The 20,625-nt window shown below is 47.4% G+C and overlaps 1 protein-coding gene across 1 annotated transcript in view; it reads left to right on the top strand.

Moving 5' to 3' along the window:
* The window catches only part of barx2 (BARX homeobox 2), a 44,857-nt gene extending 30,606 nt beyond the window's left edge, over positions 1–14,251 (top strand). Inside the window, exons 3-4 of the mRNA XM_070893092.1 lie at positions 12,157–12,241; positions 13,931–14,251. Of these exons, the coding sequence (XP_070749193.1) occupies positions 12,157–12,241; positions 13,931–14,068 (223 nt within the window). The 3' untranslated portion in view covers positions 14,069–14,251. The remainder of the gene's footprint in view (positions 1–12,156; positions 12,242–13,930) is intronic.
* Positions 14,252–20,625: the final 6,374 nt, after the last annotated feature.

The following is a 20,625-nucleotide window of genomic DNA, read 5'->3' as shown; positions in this document are numbered from 1 at the left end:
GCGTCCAGACCATGGGACGAGAGAGCAGCCAGACCACAGGACGAGAGAGCGTCCAGACAATGGGACGAGAGAGCGTGCAGACCATGGGACGAGAGAGCGTCCAGACCATGGGACGAGAGAGCGTCCAGACCACGGGACGAAAGTGCGTCCAGACAATGGGACGAGGGAGTGTCCAGACCACAGGATGTTGCCGTAACAAGACAGAGGCATGTGTTGCCCAGCAAGGAAGACGATAGGGCTTGGGGCAAAGGTAAAGGGGCGGCCGCTGAGAAGGCCAGGAAGCCACTATGTTCCAATAAGTTGTTTGCACTGTGTAACCCATGTGAGCGCCCATTCGTGGCAAATGATGTATTATCATATGGGGTCGGGGGTACCTTACAACAAGCCAAAGTAGCGGGCGAGCCCCAACTGGTTGTACATGTATCCAATAAGTTAACCAAGGCTGTAGCCTGCGTTCACGGGACAAAAAAGACGTACCAAAGTGTGTCCCAATATTTGCTCGAGTCAGACAAGCTGCCCATCCCACAGTTTTTGGAGAGCAGAGGCTATATTATCAATGCTTTGTCTCGAATAGGTCTAACATTGTCTGTGCACTGTAACATGATCCACCACGGGCCAAGGCGCTGATGTCTTCAGTTGGCTCCTGTTTCCCACCACCGGGGTGGAAATGGCGCAGCCCGTAGACCAGCTCGTTGTTATGGAAGTAGTAGAAAGCGAGGGGTCAACCGTAACGGCTCCCCAGACTAGGACCTAGACCAGCCAGGATCCCACGTTAACCGCTAGATGGGATATTGCAGCTTATCCGTTGCAAAGACAAAAATGCTCATCCCATCAGATTGGCACCTGTGGGGCAACCCTGCAACGTTACAAAGAAAGACAGGGAGGCTACACACAGTTGGTGGTCCAGGGCCTCCATACCATGACCCAGGATCCACGGGGACCATGCGGCCTCCCGCCACTACTGAAAGTCTCAAAGCCATACCTTGGTTTGCTGGACCTTAGAGTCAGTGACAATAGTCCAGAGCGGGCAGCCCAAATCATAAAGCCAAACACCACACGTGTCACGGTAGACTCCCCACAGATCCGGCTATCCCGGGTGCTACGCAGTCACCGGGCTGAATCACTCAGAACTGGGCCTTCCGTATGCTATCAGCAGAGAACACAACATGGTCATCCAGCTCCTCCATGCGACATTAGAATAAATGATGTTGATAATGATCATGGCCCCAGGTGGGCTACTGGCACCATATTAGCCAAAGAGGGGAATGGAGTGTTTGTGTTGAAAATGGAGTGTTTGTTGTGAAACCATATAATGGGCAAATGCAGAAAGCATTTCGACCAGACCAAACTGCGAACTACAGATAACCAGGAACTACTGGAAAGGACCTGGCCCCCAGCAACCCATTAACACAATCGATCTCGCTGTTAACCACGAGGATGAACCCACCATGCCCGACAGTCCGATCAGACCAGCCGCGCGGTCCAGCAATGATCCGACCGACTCACCCATGCCAGAACTTCAACTCAGGCGATCAACCCGGGAACACAGAGCCCCGGATGGCCTCAACTTATAAATAACTAGTACATAAGACTTTGTGGGGAGGGAATGATATTATGTATGTAAACACTACCAATGTGTAAGGCTTGCCACCAGGGGGTGCACCTGTGGGAGACCCAAGGGTCACCTGCACACCCAGGGCAAGCGGATATAAAAGGAAGTCTACCATGCTGCTTCCTCACTCTTGAGTCACAATAAAGAGACCAAGGTCACAACAGTTTGAGCTGAAGTTGTACAGTCTTGTGGAGTTATTCTAAACGTAACACTTGACAGAAAAACAGAAAATGTTGGAAATCTCAGAGGATCAGGCAACATCTGTGCAGAGAAACAGAATTAACATTTCAGGTCTGTGACCCTTCGTCAGAACTGGAAAGTTCGAGATGTAAAAGATTCTTAAGGAAGTGTAGAGCCAGTGAAAGGGGGAGGGGAGGGAAGAACAAAAGGGAAGGCCTGTGATAGGGTGGGAGGTAGGAGACATTAGAGACACAAAAGGGATGTTGAGCAAAAAGGAGATGGTAATGGCACAAGTTAGGAAACAAAAGATAAGAACATAAGAAATAGAAACAGGAGTTGGCCATTTGGCCCCTCGAGCCTGCTCCGCCATTCAATAAGATCATGATCATGGACTCAGCTCCACTTCCCTGCTCGCTCCCCATAACCCTTTATTCTCTTATCGCTGAAAAATCTGTCTATCTCCATCTTAAATATATTCAATGACCCAGCCTCCACAGCTCTCTGGGGCAGAGAATTCCACAGATTTACAACCCTCTGAGAGAAGAAATTCCTCCTCATTTCAGTTTTAAATGGGTGGCCCCTTATTCTAAGACTATATCCCCTAGTTTTAGTTTCCTCTATGAGTGGAAATATCCTCTCTGCATCCACCTTGTTGAGCCCCTCATTATCTTATATGTTTCAATAATTTCACCTCTCATTCTTCTGAACTCCAATGAGTATAGGCCCAACCTACTCAACCTATCTTCCTAAGACAACCCCCTCATCTCCGGAATCAACATAGTGAACCTTCGCTGAACAGCCTCCAATGCAAGTATATCCTTCCTTAAATACGGAGACCAAAACTGTACGCAGTACGCTAGGTGTGGCCAATACCCTGTACAGTTGTAACAAAACTTCTATGCTTTTATACTCTATCCCCCTTACAATAAAGACCAACATTCCATTTGCCTTCCTGATTACTTGAGTCTCATCATCATCATAAGCAGTCCCTCGAAACGAAAATAACTTGCTTCCACGTCAAAAAGGATGAGTTCACAGGCGTTTCAATGAAGGACCTAATATTCCAGATCCCGAACTACATCCTGAAGGGTGGAAGATGCCTGTGCATGGATTTTTTTAACGTGGGCCGTTGCACACCAGCCACCCCACGGGCTTGACAGAGCTAGGTCTTGGTCCAGTGGCAAGGATTAACCAAGACGACTGGAGACCAGCTCTGCTCTAGATAGGGTGTGAATGACAGAGTAATCACCAGCTGCCATGGGAAAGAGAACAAAAAGGGGAAAGAGATTATAAAAAGTTGCCACACACTTTTTGACCCACACTCCCTAATGACAGCAGGAAAAATAGGCGCTTGGGTAATGTCTTTAAAAGAGGCACTATGAGGTTGGAATCCCAGAACCCTGCTGCTGAGGAAGGACCTAAGCTGGCCCAAAGTTCCTGCTCCTCCACTGCCATCATCATATGGGCTCTGTGATTGACTGCCCTCACACTGACTATTGGACCCAGCCGTGCCTGTATGGCGGCTTCCTCCGCGTGGAATCAATGTCGCAGGTTGCTGTGAGGCGGTAGGTAGGGTAGGTTCCGCTTTTGAAAACAGAAGCGTGTGTTAGAATGCTGGCTGCAAAGCAATGCTTACACGGCTAGGATATGTGCTGAATGTATGTGAGTGAGTGAGTAAAGGGAGACACAGTAACTGGTAATAGGTAGTATTGGCCCTTGTCTTTAAACAGTGCTGTTGTTAACCCTGGCTGCTCGCTCAATGTTCCCCACTGGTTCTCGTCCTTTCGGCCGTGTTTCTGTCTCCATGTGCTGCGCTGTTCTTTAAACAAATACTGTCATGTTGAGATGTTGGAAGTTTGAAGGGCAATAAAGTGTTGCCCAAGTGTCCATCGTGTACTCCGGCGTGTGTGTGAGTAGATGAACATACAGCTAGGATTTGTTATAACTTTGCTTTGTGGCTCACTTTTCCAAATACGGACGAAGCTATAATTGCACAGGCAGTGACAAAGTCTAGCTTCAGTTGGAACTTGCGTGTGAAGCCACAAGAGGGCTGTCTTTTCCTGGGCTTCATAAGAACACAAGAAATAGGAGCAGGATTCGACCATTTGGCCCCTTGAGTCTGCTCTGCCATTCAATAAGGTCATGGCTGATCTGATCACGGACTCAACTCCACTTCCCTGCCCGCTCCCCATAACCCTTGACTCCCTTATCATACAAAAATCTGTCTATCTCCACCTTAAATATATTCAATGACCCAGCCTCTACAGCTCTCTGAGACAGAGAATTCCAAAGATTCACGACCCTCTGAGTGAAGAAATTCCTCCTCATTTCCATTTTAAATAGGCACTCTTATTCTGAAACTATGCCTCCTAGTTCTAGATTCCCCCACGAGAGAAAATATCCTCTCTGTATCTACCCTGTCAAGCCCCCTCAGAATCTTATATGTTTCAATAAGATCGTGTGCAGCCTCTAATTGTGTAACAGGGACGGACCAGCAGGCTTTACTTCATCGACTTTGTGTGGCTATCAAACCTGTTCCCTTCTCCTTTCGGTGTTGGACACAATATTAGCTCCTTTTAGCCACCTTCTTGTAAATGTGGAGACATAAACACGGCAGCCTGACGTTGCTGCACTTTCTGCCAAAGCACCTCCATCATCATCATCACATCTGTGAAGGGAGGGGTTCGCCAGTGAGTTCCTCATTGGAAACAGAGCTCCTTTTAAGCGCTTGCTCTTCTATAGCAGCTTATCGCATCCTTGGGGCTTCCCAAAGCACATCACAACTAATTAATTACTTTCAAAGTACAAATTATGAGGGGACGAGAATGGAACGAGGGAAGGTAAACTGGGGAAAAAAAGAGCTAGAATGGCAGTGGGAAATATTTAAAAAGGCAATCAACAATGTTCCTGTTAAGTTGCCAGCCGCTTATTCTGAAACTATGCCCCCTAGTTCAGGCCCCTCACCTGCTATTAACTGGGAGACACGCGCATGTGCAAACATTTGAATTGGTCACGCAGCCACTTATAGGGACCACACCCCACCAAAAATAAGAGGGATCATTGGTGATCAGCAGAGTTCAGGCCAAATATATTTTGCTAAAATACAAAACCAAACAAGCCAATGATGAAATACCATGGATAAAAAAAGTGATAAGAGTAAAATTGAAACGAGAAAAATGGCATACGCTCAGTACCTAGATAATAAAGGAGGATGAAAAAAGGGAATATGAAGAGGTTAGGAAAGAAGTCAACATAAATTAGGAAAGCAACGAGGAATCACAAAATGAAATTATCAAGGAATATAAAAAGAAATGGTAAACTATTCTACAGATGCATAAATAACAAAAGAAAAACCAGGATAGGAATAAGGCCATTAATGGACACACACAATAAACTCACAGGTAATGACAGCAAAATGGCAGAAATTTGCCTCAGTATTTACCAGGGAGAGCAACAAAGTGGACATGACATTAGAAGAAGAGATCAAAAAAGATATAAAGACATTTAAAATAGAAAGGGGGAGATAATTGATAAACTAATCAAATTTAGAGAGGATAAAACCCCTGGTCCAGATGGATTGCATCCACACATATTAAAAAAAAGTTCGGGAAGAGATATTGGAGATAATATTACATGTATATAACATTTCATTAGAAAAGGGACTGATGGGCAACTAATGTGATTCTTATATTTAAAAAGGGAGATAGAACAAGTCATGGGGACTAGAGACCAGTTAGCTTAACGACAGTGGTAGGAAAGAGCACGGAATCCTTGCTGAACAATAGAAAAACATCTAAAAACTGAAAATATAATAATGGATAGTCAGCATGGATTTCAAAAGGAAGGTCATGTTTGACCAAACTTCTTGAATTTTTTGAGTAAGTAGCAGAAGAAGTAGACAAGGGTAATATAGATGTAATATACATGGGCTTTCAAAAGGCTTTTGAAAAGGTCATCATCATCATCATTATAGGCAGTCCCTCGAAGCGAGGATGACTTGCTTCCACACCAAAAAGGGATGAGTTCTCAGGTGTTTCAATGAAGGACCTAATATTCCAGGTCCCGAACTACATGTTGAAGGGTGGAAGATGCCTGTGCGTGGATTTTTTTAACGTGTGGTGGCCATTGCACACCAGCCACCATACGGGCTTGGCCCAGTGGCAACGATTACCCAAGATGACTGGAGATCAGCTCTGTTGCACAGACCGAGTGGGCGCACATATCGCAATGTAGGCTGGCCCGTGCTGCCCCTGGGCCCTCGCCTCTTCTGGGCCCCAGATTCACGCCTCTCCTGAGCCCCGGTCACTTCCCTCTACGGACTCTTGCTGCTCCTTCGCCCCTCCTGCTGTGCCTGCCCATACTGCAATCAGCGACCTGGCTTCATAGCCATCGCCCTCCTGCAGCAGCACGCGCTCCTCCCTGCAGTGATATGTCGCTGCACGCTGCTCCCTCAATGGCCCTGACTTGCTGATGGTTTTGATAAGGTACTGTACAGCAGACTCATAACTAAGGTCAAAGCATGTGGAGTCAAGGGACAAGTAATGGGTTGATGGGTGTTTTTGTGACTGGGAGGCTGTTTTCAGTAGGGTTCCACAGGGCTCAGTACTGGGTCCCTTGCTTTTTGTGGTGTACACCTAGATTTGAATAGAGGGGGTATATTTAAGACGTTTGCAGATGATACTAAAATCGGCTGCTTGGTTGATAATGAAGAAGAAAGCTGTAGTCTGCAGGAAGATGTCAATAAACTGGTCAGGTAGGCAAAACAGTGGAAAATGGAATTCAATCCAGAGAAGTTTGAGGTAATGCATTTGGGGAGGGCTAACAAGGAAAGCGACACTGAGAAGTGTAAAAGAACAAAGGGATCTTGGAGTGCATGTCCACAGATCCCTGAAGGTAGCAGGTCAAGTAGATAAGGTGGTTAAGAAGACATATTTATTAGCCGAGGCATACAATACAAGAGCAGGGAGGTTATGCTTGAACTGTATAAAACACTGGTTAGGCCACAGCTAGAGTACTGCGTGCAGTTCTGGTCACCACATTACAGGAAAGATGTGATTGCACTAGCGAGGGTACACAGGAGATTTACGAGGATGTTGCTGTGAGTAGGGCACCTTAGCTATGAGGAAAGATTGGATAGGCTGGGTTTGTTTTCCTTGGAACAGAGGAGGCTGAGGGGAGACCTTATTGAGGTGTATAAAATTATGAGGGGCCTAGATATAATGGATAGAAAGTACCTATTTCCCTTAGCAGAGGGGGTCAACAACCAGGGGGCATAAATTTAAAGTAATTGGTAGAAGGTTTAGAGGTGATTTGTGGGGAAATTTCTTCACCCAGAGGGTGGTGAGAGTCTGGAACTCACTGCCTGAAACGGTGGTAGAGGCAGAAACCCTCACCACATTTAAAAGTACCTGGATATGCGCTCAAAGTGCCGTAACATATAAACATATAAACATAGAAAATAGGTGCAGGAGAAGGCCATTCGGCCCTTCGAGCCTGCATCGCCATTCAATGAGTTCATGGCTTTCCTTCCTGCTTTCTCACCATACCCCTTGATCCCCCTAGTAGTAAGGACTATATCTAACTCCTTCTTGAATATATTTAGTGAATTGGCCTCAACAACTTTCTGTGGTAGAGAATTCCACAGGTTCACCAGTCTCTGGGTGAAGAAGTTTCTCCTCATCTCGGTCCTAAATGGCTTACCCCTTATCCTTAGACTGTGACCCCTGGTTCTGGACTCCCCCAACATTGGGAACCTACAGGGCTATGGACCTAGAGCTGGAAAGTGGGATTAGGCTGGATGGCTCTTTGTTGGCTGGCTAGGACATGATGGACTAAAATGGCCTCCTTCCGTACTGTAACTTACTATGATTCTAAGTAGCAGAATGGCTACAAAGCAGAAAACAGAGCAGGGGTTAAGCGTAGTTACTCAGACTGATGGAGGGTGGGAAGCGGTGTTCCAAAAGGATCAGTGCTGGGATCACTGTTGGTCCATCATTTACATAAACAATTTGGACTGAGGAATCGGAAGTACAATTTCAAATTGTGTAGATGACACTGAATCCGGGAGTAGAGTTAATAGTGAGATAGACTGTGACAAAATAGCAAAGTCATTAATCAACTTGCAGAATGGGAATGTAAAAGGCAAATTAATTACAATATATATAAGTGTGAGGTGGTACATTTTGGTAGGAAGAATAAGGAGGACACACACTGCTTGTAAAATAAGAGTGTAATTGGGGTAGAGGAGCAAAGAGATCTCGGAGTACAGGTTCACAAATCACAAAACGTAGATAAACCGGTTAATAAGCCCAAAAAACAAACAAACCAAGCACTGGGGTTCATTTCTAGAGCGATAGAATTTAAAAGCCAATAAATTATATTAAACTTGTGTATAACCTTGGTTAGGTCACACTTGGAGAACCATTTCTGGTCACCAAATTATAAAAAAGATGTGGAGACACGGCAGAATGGGGAAAACGATTGACAAGAATGATACCAGAACTAGGAGGTTATACCTACCCAGAAAGATTGAACAGGATGTGGCTCTTTTTCCGAGAAAAAGGGAGACTGGTGCAGATCTTTAAGATTATGAAAGGGTTCGATAGGGTAGACATAGAGAAGACGGTTCTACTTGCAGGGGAGACCAAAACTAGGGGCCATAAAAGTCACTAATAAATCTAATTCACAACTCAGGAGAAATGCATTACCCAGAACGTGGTGAAAATGTGGAACTCGCTACCACAAGGAGTAGTTGTGGTGAATAGTATAGGTGCCTTTAAGGGGAAGCTAGATAAAGAGATGAGGAAGAAATGAATAGAAGGATATGTTGATAGAGTGAGATGAATCATGATTGGAGATAGCTGGTGTGGAGCATAAACACTGGCATTATCCAGTTGGGCCAAATGGCCAGCTCCAGTACTATAAATTCAGTGTCATTCCATGTTATGTAGGTAAAAAAAATCAATCAAGTTAGACACCGCAAGGTCTCACAAAGAGTAATTGAGATGAATGCTCGGTGATTTGGTTTGGGTGGTATTGATTGAGGGGGGAATGTGAAGATTTGAAATGCTGCCAATGATTGTCTGGCCTGAGATAGGGAATTAAACTGACCTCTGGAAATTGTGCTCTAACTCCCTCACTGTGCTCTAACACCCTCACTGTGTGCTCTAAATAAACCCTCACTGTGTGCTCTAACACCCTCACTGTGTGCTCTAAATAAACCCTCACTGTGTGCTCTAACACTCTCACTGTGTGCTCTAAATAAACCCTCACTGTGTGCTCGAAATAAACCCTCACTGTGTGCTCAAAATAAACCCTCACTGTGTGCTCTAAATAAACCTTCACTGTGTGCTCTAAATAAACCCTCACTGTGTGCTCTAACACTCTCACTGTGTGCTCTAAATAAACCCTCACTGTGTGCTCGAAATAAACCCTCACTGTGTGCTCTAAATAAACCCTCACTGTGTGCTCTAACACTCTCACTGTGTGCTCTAAATAAACCTTCACTGTGTGCTCTAACACCCTCATTGTGTGCTGTAACACCCTCACTGTGTGCTCTAAATAAACCTTCACTGTGTGCTCTAAATAAACCCTCACTGTGTGCTCTAAATAAACCCTCACTGTGTGCTCTAACACTCTCACTGTGTGCTCTAAATAAACCTTCACTGTGTGCTCTAAATAAACCCACACTGTGTGCTCTAACACTCTCACTGTGTGCTCTAAATAAACCCTCACTGTGTGCTCTAACACTCTCACTGTGTGCTCTAACACCCTCACTGTGTGCTCTAAATAAACCCTCACTGTGTGCTCTAATACCCTCTCTGTGTGCTCTAAATAAACCCTCACTGTGTGCTCTAAATAAACCCTCACCGTGTGCTCTAACACCCTCATTGTGTGCTGTAACACCCTCACTGTGTGCTCTAAATAAACCCTCACCGTGTGCTCTAACACCCTCACTGTGTGCTTTAACACCCTCATTGTGTGCTGTAACACCCTCACTGTGTGCTCTAAATAAACCCTCACTGTGTGCTCTAACACTCTCACTGTGTGCTCTAAATAAACCCTCACTGTGTGCTCTAACACTCTCACTGTGTGCTCTAACACCCTCACTGTGTGCTCTAAATAAACCCTCACTGTGTGCTCTAATACCCTCTCTGTGTGCTCTAAATAAACCCTCACTGTGTGCTCTAAATAAACCCTCACCGTGTGCTCTAACACCCTCATTGTGTGCTGTAACACCCTCACTGTGTGCTCTAAATAAACCTTCACTGTGTGCTCTAAATAAACCCTCACTGTGTGCTCTAACACCCTCACTGTGTGCTCTAAATAAACCCTCACTGTGTGCTCTAACACCCTCACTGTGTGCTCGAAATAAACCCTCACTGTGTGCTCTAAATAAACCCTCACTGTGTGCTCTAACACCCTCACTGTGTGCTCGAAATAAACCCTCACTGTGTGCTCTAAATAAACCCTCACTGTGTGCTCTAAATAAACCCTCACTGTGTGCTATAAATAAACCCTCACTGTGTGCTCTAAATAAACCCTCACTGTGTGCTCTAAATAAACCCTCACTGTGTGCTCTAAATAAACCCTCACTGTGTGCTCTAATACCCTCTCTGTGTGCTCTAAATAAACCCTCACTGTGTGCTCTAAATAAACCCTCACCGTGTGCTCTAACACCCTCATTGTGTGCTGTAACACCCTCACTGTGTGCTCTAAATAAACCCTCACCGTGTGCTCTAACACCCTCACTGTGTGCTTTAACACCCTCATTGTGTGCTGTAACACCCTCACTGTGTGCTCTAAATAAACCCTCACTGTGTGCTCTAACACTCTCACTGTGTGCTCTAAATAAACCCTCACTGTGTGCTCTAACACTCTCACTGTGTGCTCTAACACCCTCACTGTGTGCTCTAAATAAACCCTCACTGTGTGCTCTAATACCCTCTCTGTGTGCTCTAAATAAACCCTCACTGTGTGCTCTAAATAAACCCTCACCGTGTGCTCTAACACCCTCATTGTGTGCTGTAACACCCTCACTGTGTGCTCTAAATAAACCTTCACTGTGTGCTCTAAATAAACCCTCACTGTGTGCTCTAACACCCTCACTGTGTGCTCTAAATAAACCCTCACTGTGTGCTCTAACACCCTCACTGTGTGCTCGAAATAAACCCTCACTGTGTGCTCTAAATAAACCCTCACTGTGTGCTCTAACACCCTCACTGTGTGCTCGAAATAAACCCTCACTGTGTGCTCTAAATAAACCCTCACTGTGTGCTCTAAATAAACCCTCACTGTGTGCTCTAAATAAACCCTCACTGTGTGCTCTAAATAAACCCTCACTGTGTGCTCTAAATAAACCCTCACTGTGTGCTCTAACACTCTCACTGTGTGCTCTAACACCCTCACTGTGTGCTCTAAATAAACCCTCACTGTGTGCTCTAACACCCTCACTGTGTGCTCGAAATAAACCCTCACTGTGTGCTCTAAATAAACCCTCACTGTGTGCTCTAACACCCTCTTTTTGTGCTCTAAATAAAACCTCACTGTGTGCTCTAAATAAACCCTCACTGTGTGCTCTAACACCCTCTTTTTGTGCTCTAAATAAAACCTCACTGTGTGCTCTAAATAAACCCTCACTGTGTGCTCTAACACCCTCTTTTTGTGCTCTAAATAAAACCTCACTGTGTGCTCTAAATAAACCCTCACTGTGTGCTCTAACACCCTCACTGTGTGCTGTAACACCCTCACTGTGTGCTCTAACACCCTCACTGTGTGCTCTAAATAAACCCTCACTGTGTGCTCTAACACCCTCACTGTGTGCTCTAACACCCTCACTGTGTGCTCTAACACCCTCACTGTGTGCTCTAAATAAACCCTCACTATGTGCTCTAACACCCTCACTGTGTGCTCTAAATAAAACCTCACTGTGTGCTCTAAATAAACCCTCACTGTGTGCTCTAAATAAACCCTCACTGTGTGCTCTAAAAAACCCTCACTGTGTGCTCTAACTAAACCCTCACTATGTGCTCTAACACCCTCAATGTGTGCTCTAAATAAACCCTCACTGTGTGCTCTAACACCCTCACTATGTGCTCTAACACCCTCAATGTGTGCTCTAAATAAACCCTCACTGTGTGCTCTAACACCCTCACTGTGTGCACTAAATAAACCCTCACTGTGTGCTCTAACACCCTCACTGTGTGCTCTAACACCCTCACTGTGTGCTCTAACACCCTCACTGTGTGCTCTAACACCCTCACTGTGTGCTCTAACACCCTCACTGTGTGCTCGAAATAAACCCTCACTGTGTGCTCTAACACCCTCACTGTGCTCTAACAAGTTTGTTTTCTGTATCCCTCCAGGTTGGACCTGGCACAGTCACTGGGATTAACTCAGCTTCAAGTGAAAACCTGGTATCAGAACCGACGAATGAAGTGGAAAAAGATGGTGAGCGTAGTTACTGTGTGTGATGGGAGAGCGCTGACCATGGGTTGTTTGATTGAACTGTTTAGCAGTGTTGTTGTAAAGTGGTTAAAGGGTTTTGAGAGGAACCATGACATTTGAACTAGTTGCAGCAACTATCAGAGAACTGCTGATGTGGGAGGGTGGATGGGCACTTATTTGGGATTTGCCCGGAGGATGTCTATTCGAGGGGGTTTGTAGCTTTCCAGGAACCGTGACCAGTGCTGCGAGATTGCAGCACTCTCCTTGTGGCTGTGTCAATGACTTGTTAATTATAAATAGCACTAGATTTCTCGGCTGTAGCAGAATCACGCACAGCACTCTTCAAGAGATGGAGGTGTGGCAGATTTTGGCACTGCCTCACTTGAGGAGGACACAGTGGCTTTGCAGCCAGTCTGTGAGACACTTCTGTTGTGAGATTGAGGTGGGATAGTGTGGCTCTGCAGGGAGTCTCCCCCTTCAGATAGTTACGTGCCATGTATATGGAGGATGGAATCCACAGCAACACAGTACCAGAAAAGCATGATCCCGGAACTGAGGTTATACCTATCGGGGAAGATCAAACAGGCTGCGGAGGTGGGGTGGGGGGGGGGGTCCACATTCTCCGCAGCTGAAAGAGAGGGACAAGTGTAAGCTTGCGATGTGGAGTGAGAACAGAGAGAAGGAAGTGGATGTTGGAAGCACCTGCAGCTTGCCACGCAGACTGTGTGGGTGGGGGAGGAGGAGGAGGATTAGTTGTGAAGAAAGTCTGCGCAGTATCTCACCCAGTGACCACAGCCTTCACTCTGCCCACGATGCCAGCACGCTCTCTCCGAATGGGGACAGGGTGTGCCAGTGGCAGTCTGGTGCCTGGTGCCGTGTGCGATACGGGGGTGTGTCAGTGAGTGCTGCTGGGAGAATCTGGCTGTCCTAGTGGAATAGGCCCTAGTTTGTGGGTGGGATGTGAGTTGTGGGTAAGAAAGGGCAATAATAGTGGTGTGTGAGTTTGAGGAGAAGCCGGTGTCGTGCCGCAATTCAAGGAGCAGAATTGAAGTGTGGTCGGGAAGTCTTGTGAACGCTGTCAGTGTTGTTAGTAAGGAGGCTGTAAGTGGTGCATCTGAGAGCAGTACCTTAGAGAACAGCCTTATTACCTTAACAACTAGAGTTAGATCATTACATTTCTTGCGTCATGTCCTGGATGCAGTGCTCCTGGCATTGATATACTCTGCAATTTCTGTTGGCCTGGGGAGCTCCCTCCTCCTTCTCCACTGTCCACCAGGGCCTCCAAGGCAGTATTATAGACCCTTGGTGCCTGCTCTTCCCACGCGTTCTTACTTGGTGTCTGCAGTCAGAATGCACCTCCCCTTTAAGAGATGCTGGCTGCCTGTAAGTGGCAACATAGATGCGCAATATCCCCATGCTCCCCCCCCCCCCCACCCCCCCAAAGGTGTGCAGCCAATGAGTAGTGTGGGTAGGGTTAGTTGCACCCCTGCGTCATTATAGTCCGAGGGTAGCCTGGGTCAATACTAACAAATATGTGCAGTGTGCAGCCCACCCTTTCCTGCCCGTTTCTGAGTGTAATCACATTTCTGGACCGCAGTGTGTTTAGGATCTCCCTGCTCTACTTTCTGTCACAACTGTCACTCAGCAGACTTCCCAGATGTTGATGTCGGGATGTCTATTTCTTTAATACAGGTGTTGAAAGGAGGACAAGAGGCTCCAACAAAACCCAAAGGGCGGCCAAAGAAAAACTCCATTCCCACGACGGAGGAAATTGAGGCTGAGGAGAAAGAGGCCAAATCGGCACAAGAGCAGAAACCATGTCCTTCCTGAGAAAGTGGATCCAGCCCAAAAAACTCTTTCCTTCTTCACGGTGCACTGGTGCCATGGGACGCTGCCGGTGTTTCTAGTGGAGACCCGGGAATGCAATGTACAGACATATTGCTGCGTATTATAGCAGCTGCGTGTAAATATTGACTTTAATTTAATGGGAGATGGGAACTGATGTGTGTATAAGGGGAATATGAATAAAGTATTGTATATTATTCCGCTGTAGTCTCTGTTTCAGTAGGCCGAGCTTCACCACAGTTCAACTCCTTCAGGAGTGATGGCTTTTTCATTTCTGATCAATCTGCTACTTATTACCTTCAATATGTTACACAACAAAATGAATTGGATATAACAGAACACCAAGGGAAGTAATGGTTAATGGGAAACCCCGGCCTAAAGGACACCGACGTACGGCAAGGTGAATGTTCATACAGTACGGGTGACATGGCCCATGACATCACTCGACCCGTGACATCACTCGACCCGTGACATCACTCGACCCGTGACACCACTCGACCGTGACACCACTCGACCCGTGACACCACTCGACCCGTGACACCACTCGACCCGTGACGTGACACCACTCGACCCGTGACACCACTCGACCCGTGACACCACTCGACCCGTGACATCACTCGACCTGTGACACCACTCGACCCGTGACACCACTCGACCCGTGACATCACTCGACCCGTGACATAACTCGACCCATGACATCACTCGACCCGTGACACCACTCGACCCATGACACTACTCGACCCGTGACATCACTCGACCCGTGACATCACTCAACCCATGACACCACTCAACCAGCAACACTACTCGACCCATGACACTACTCGACCCGTGACATCACTCGACCCGTTACATCACTCGACCCGCGACACCACTCGACCCGCGACACCACTCGACCCGTGACATCACTCGACCCATGACACTACTCGACCCGTGACATCACTCGACCCGTGACACCACTCGACCCGTGACACTACTCGACCCGTGACATCACTCGACCTGTGACACCACTCGACCCGTGACGTGACACCACTCGACCCGTGACGTGACACCACTCGACCCGTGACGTGACACCACTCGACCCGTGACACCACTCGACCCGTGACGTGACACCACTCGACCCGTGACGTGACACCACTCGACCCGTGACACCACTCGACCCGTGACATCACTCGACCCGTGACATCACTCGACCCGTGACATCACTCGACCCGCGACACCACTCGACCCGTGACATCACTCGACCCGTGACATCACTCGACCCGTGACACCACTCGACCCGTGACACTACTCGACCCGTGACATCACTCGACCTGTGACACCACTCGACCCGTGACGTGACACCACTCGACCCGTGACACCACTCGACCCGTGACGTGACACCACTCGACCTGTGACACCACTCGACCCGTGACGTGACACCACTCGACCCGTGACGTGACACCACTCGACCCGTGTCACCACTCAATGTGGGACTGTATTCAATGTTGACACAAAGAAAGACACTATTTGGAACAGTATTCTAAGCGTGACAGAACTCTGTGCGTTACATAGTTACATCGGGGCCGAATTTGATCAAGGCCTCCGTCCACCCAAGTGCTGCCCAAAGTGCCGCTGATGGCTGCTGAGATACCGGACGGTACTTTCGGCGGGGTTTTCATCCCCAAGGTCCCTTGAGGGTCGGCGGACGGCAAATGAGGGATTTACGCCAATCTGGGCGGCAGTGGAAGGAGGTCTCATTGTCGGCGGCAGAGGTGCTTGCCGCCCAAGTACCGGCGAGAATGGAGACGGGGCCCACGGAGGGTCGATGACCTAAAAATAAAAATCATTAACAAAAAATTTAAAAACTATCGGAAGACCTTCAGGGGACCCCATCCAGGTAAGTCACTGTGAAAAAACAAATAAAAAATGCTCACTAACCTTTTTTCCACAATCTTCCTGCTTACCGTCAGGGACAGACCAACCTCCTTGCAGTGGTCCACCCCCATTCTGCCGCCGAGTCTCGCCGACTCCCAACCGTACCAATCTGGCACCTCGACAGGCGGGAGTCTACTTACGCCACTCGGCCATCCGCTGACGTCGGCAGGCGCTTCCCGGCAGTTCACCCCTCCTCGCCCGTTCCAGGCCAAGTCGAAAGTGGCACTGGGCGGATGTTGCAGAGGATTGTCGGCATCAGTGGGCGGTGAGTTGATCAATTTCGGCCTAATAGAGTCTGCAGCACAGAAACTGTCCAATCAGCCCACCGCTCCGTGCCGGTGTTTATGCTCCACACCAGCATCCTCCCACTCCTTTCCATCTCACCCTATCATCATATCCTTCTATTCCTTTCTCCCTCGTGTGTTTATCCAGCTTCCCCTTAAATGTCTCTATACTATTTGCCACAACTACGCCGTGTAGTAGTGAGTTCCACATTCTCACCACTCTCTGGGTAAAGACATTTCTCCTGAATTCCCTATTGGATTTATTAGCAACTATTTTATATTTATGATCTCTAGTTTTGGACTCCTTGAAAGTGGAATGATTTTTCTCTACATCTACCCTATCAAACCACTTATAGTCTTAAAGACCTCTATCAGGTCACCCCTCAGCCTTCTAGAGAAAAGACTCCCATTTTGTTCAGCCTTCCCTGATAGGTATATCCGTAGTTTTCATAACATATTGTGAATCTTTTTTTCACCTGCTCCAGTGCCTCTACATTCTTTTTATAATATGGAGACCAGAACTGTGCACAGTCATCATCATCATAGATACATAGAAAATAGGTGCAGGAGTAGGCCATTCGGCCCTTCGAGCCTACACCGCCATTCAATGAGTTCATGGCTGAACATGCAACTTCAGTACCCCATTCCTGCTTTCATAGGCAGTCCCTTGGAATCGAGGAAGACTTGCTTCCACTCTTAACATGAGTTCTTGGGTGGCTGAACAGTCCAATACGAGAGCCACAGACTCTGTCACAGGTGGGGGAAGGGGTGGGTGGGACTGATTTGCCACACTCTCTTTCCGCTGCCTGTGCTTGATTTCTGCATGCTCTCGGTGATGAGACTCGAAATACTCAGTGCCCTCCCGGATGCGCTTCCTCTACTTAGGTGGTTTTTGGCCCGGGTCTCCCAGGTGTCAGTAGGGATGTTGCACTTTATCAGGGAGGCTTTGAGAGTGTCTTTGTAATGTTTCCGATGCCCACCTTTGACTCGTTTGCCAAGAAGGAGTTCAGAGTAGAGTGCTTGCTTTGGGAGTCTCGTGTCTGGCATGCGAACTATGTGGCCTGCCCAGCGGAGCTGATCAAGTGTGGTCAGTGCTTCGATGGGGATGTTGGCCTGGTCGTGGACGCTAATGTTGGTGCATCTGTCCTCCCAGGGGATTTTCAGGATCTTGCAGAGATATTGTTGGTGCTATTTCTCCAACAACTTGAGGTGTCAGCTGTACATGGTCCAGGTTTCTGAGGGACGGTATTACTGCAGCCCTGTAGACCATGAGCTTGGAGGTAGATTTGAGGGTCTGGTCTTCAAACACTCTTTTCCTCAGGCGGGCAAAGGCTACACTGGCGCACTGGAGGCGGTGTTGGATCTCGTCGTCAATGCCTGCTCTTGTTGATAGGAGGCTCCCGAGGTATGGGAAATGGTCCACATTGTCCAGGGCCGCGCCATGGATCTTGATGACTGGGGGACAGTGTTGTGCGGTAAGGACAGGCTGGTGAAGGACCTTTGTCGTGCTGATGTTTAGCGTAAGGCCCATGCTTTCGTACGCCTCAGTAAATACGTCAACTATGTCCTGCAGTTCAGCCTCTGTATGTGCGCAGACGCAGGCATTGTTCGCGTACTGTAGCTCGACGACAGAGGTTGGGGTGATCTTGGACCTGGTCTGGAGTTGACGTAGGTTAAACAGCTTCCCACTGGTTCTGTAGTTTAGTTCCACTCCAGCGGGGAGCTTGTCGACTGTGAGGTGGAGCATGGCAGCGAGGAAGATTGAGAAGAGGGTTGGGGCGATGACGTGGATTGGGACTGTAATGGATCCGTTGATAAGGATCACGGCCTGCATGTCGTCATGGAGCAGGCGGAGGATGGTGCCGAACTTTTGGGGGCAGCCGAAACGGAGGAGGACAGTACACCAAGTGTGAAACCCCAGTGCTTGGTTTGCGTCGCTACTTTTAGTGATTTGTGTATCTGTACCTCCCGTTCTCTCTATTCCTCTGCCACATTTAGAATCTATTTTCCGAGGTGTATGTGACCTCCTTATTCTTCCAATTAAAATGCACTATCGAAAGTGAAATTAATTTGCCAATTGCATGCCCATTCTGCAAGTTTATTGTGACATCATTCTATATCCGATTCCCGCCCTTTTAGCTCATGGTATCAGCTCAGTGGGTAACATGCTCACCTCTGAAGCAAAAGATTGTGAGTTCAAGTCCCACTCCAGGGACTTGAGCATATAAATCTATGCTGACACTCCAGTGCAGTGTTGAGAGAGTGCTGCACTGTTAATGGTGCTGTTTTTTGGATGAGACATTAAACCGAGGCCCCGTCTGCTCTCTCAGCTGGACATAAAAAATCCCATGGCACTATTTCGAAGAAGAGCAGGGGAGTTATCCCTGGAGTCTGGCCAATATTTATCCCTCAATTATCAACATAACAAAAACAGATTATCTGGTCATTGTCATATTGCTGTTTGTGGGAGCTTGCTGTGCACAAATTGGCTGCCGCGTTTCCCACATTACAACAGTGACTACACTCCAAAGTACTTCATTGGCTGTAAAGTGCTTTGAGACGTCCGGTGGTCATGAAAGGCGCTATACAAATGCAAGTCTTTCTTTTCTTTTAGCTGGGGGCCCGAGCAAGTGGCAAACTCCCCCACCCTCACAATCCTTACTGCTTTCCTTAATCACCATTCAATGGCCTTCCTTCAGTCCAGCTGTGTGGTCTGGCCCTCACTTCACTACAAATAGAAACACCACCTCCAGAACAAACAAAAAATGTATCAATCAACTTTGTTTGTCTCTATCTAATAGTTATCTGTAATAATTCAGAATCAGGCATTAGTGTCTGTCCTGTGAGCTCCTTTCCCTAATGTGCTCCTGTGAAGTGTTTCCCCAGTGGCCACAGTTTGTGAGGTGGAAGGCTGATGAACTTCCATCGAGGGCCATGGTGGGCGACCTCGAGCAGCTCTGAGCCTTGAGGGCCCAGCTACAGACTGGGCCCAGCTGGCTGTGTGGCACTAACAATGGCACTGGCAGGGGAGGCATGCTTTTAACCCGAGAGAGGACAGTAGGTGCCTCTCCCATGGAGCCCGGGCCATTCACCTGGAACTGAGCTTCAGCACTCCGAGGGCTCGGCACGGGAACAGAGTGCAGCAATTCTGTGATGCTTTACCGGCCCCTGTTGACATTGCCAAGGTGGCAGACATCTGTGATTGCATGGCAGCAGTCTGTAAATGATGCAGAATACACAGAAACGTACAGAATATATATATCGGGGGAGGGGGTTGCAGTCAGAAACAAATACACAGCACCATGGGAGTCTTGGCTGGGCAGGGGGCCACATGAAAGTGTCAAAATGCTGTTGTCATAGGGAAATCAGTGGGGAGATAGACAGGTGTTACCGCAGGCACAAGTCCCGAAATGTGTGTTGCCTCCCTGATGCCAGGGTGAAGGATATCGCTGAATGGCTTCAGGGCCTTCTGCAGGGGGAAGGCGAACAGCCAGAAGTCGGGGTCCATGATGTAATCAATGATATAGGTGGTAAATGGCTGAGATCCCACAGGCAGAGTTTCAGGAGATGGAAAAAGATTAAAAGAGCAGAATCTTTGGATTACTCCCAGTGTCTCATGTTCGTGAGTACAGAGACGGGAGGATAGTTCAGGTGAATTTGTGGCTGGAGAAGCGGTGCGGAAGGGAAATTTCTGGGGCATTGTGACTAGTTGTGGGGCAGGAGGGAGCTAAATAAACTCGACGTGTATAACAGAGACCTGGCTTAAACATGGCCAGAAATGGGAACTAAACATTCCTGGCTAGAATGTATTCAGGAGGGATAGGGAAGGAAAAAAGGAGGTGGGTGGAGGGGGTGGCAGTATTGATCAAGGATAATATTACAGTTCTACAGGGGGATGACATACTAGAGGTTTCAAAGACTGAATCGATTTCGTTAGAGTTAAAGAGTTAAGGAGCAAAATAGGAACAGTTACATTTCTGGGTGTTTACTATAAACCTCCAAATAGTGAGCCGGCGATAGAGGAGCAAATTTGCAATTCAGAGAAATGTAAAAATAATAGAGCAGTGATAGTAGGGGACTTCAATTATCCTAATATAGACTGCGGGAAAAAAACAGAGTAAAGGACAAGGAGAGTGAAGAATTCCTAAACTCTGTACAGGAGAGAAAGTTCTTAATCAGTATGTTTCCAGCCCAACGAGGAAGGAAGCAGTGTTGGATCTAGTTCTGGAAATGATGTAGAGAAAGTGTAGTGTGTTTCAGTGGGAGAGTATCTGGGCAATAGTGATCATAATCTAATTAGGTTTAAAGCAGCTACAAAAGGTACAAAGAAAAAATCAAAGGCGC

The sequence above is a fragment of the Pristiophorus japonicus genome, chromosome 11 (assembly GCF_044704955.1).
Source record: "Pristiophorus japonicus isolate sPriJap1 chromosome 11, sPriJap1.hap1, whole genome shotgun sequence".
Taxonomy (NCBI): domain Eukaryota; kingdom Metazoa; phylum Chordata; class Chondrichthyes; family Pristiophoridae; genus Pristiophorus; species Pristiophorus japonicus.
Note: the sequence above shows the minus strand (reverse complement) of the source record. Positions and strands in the feature narration are given on the sequence as shown.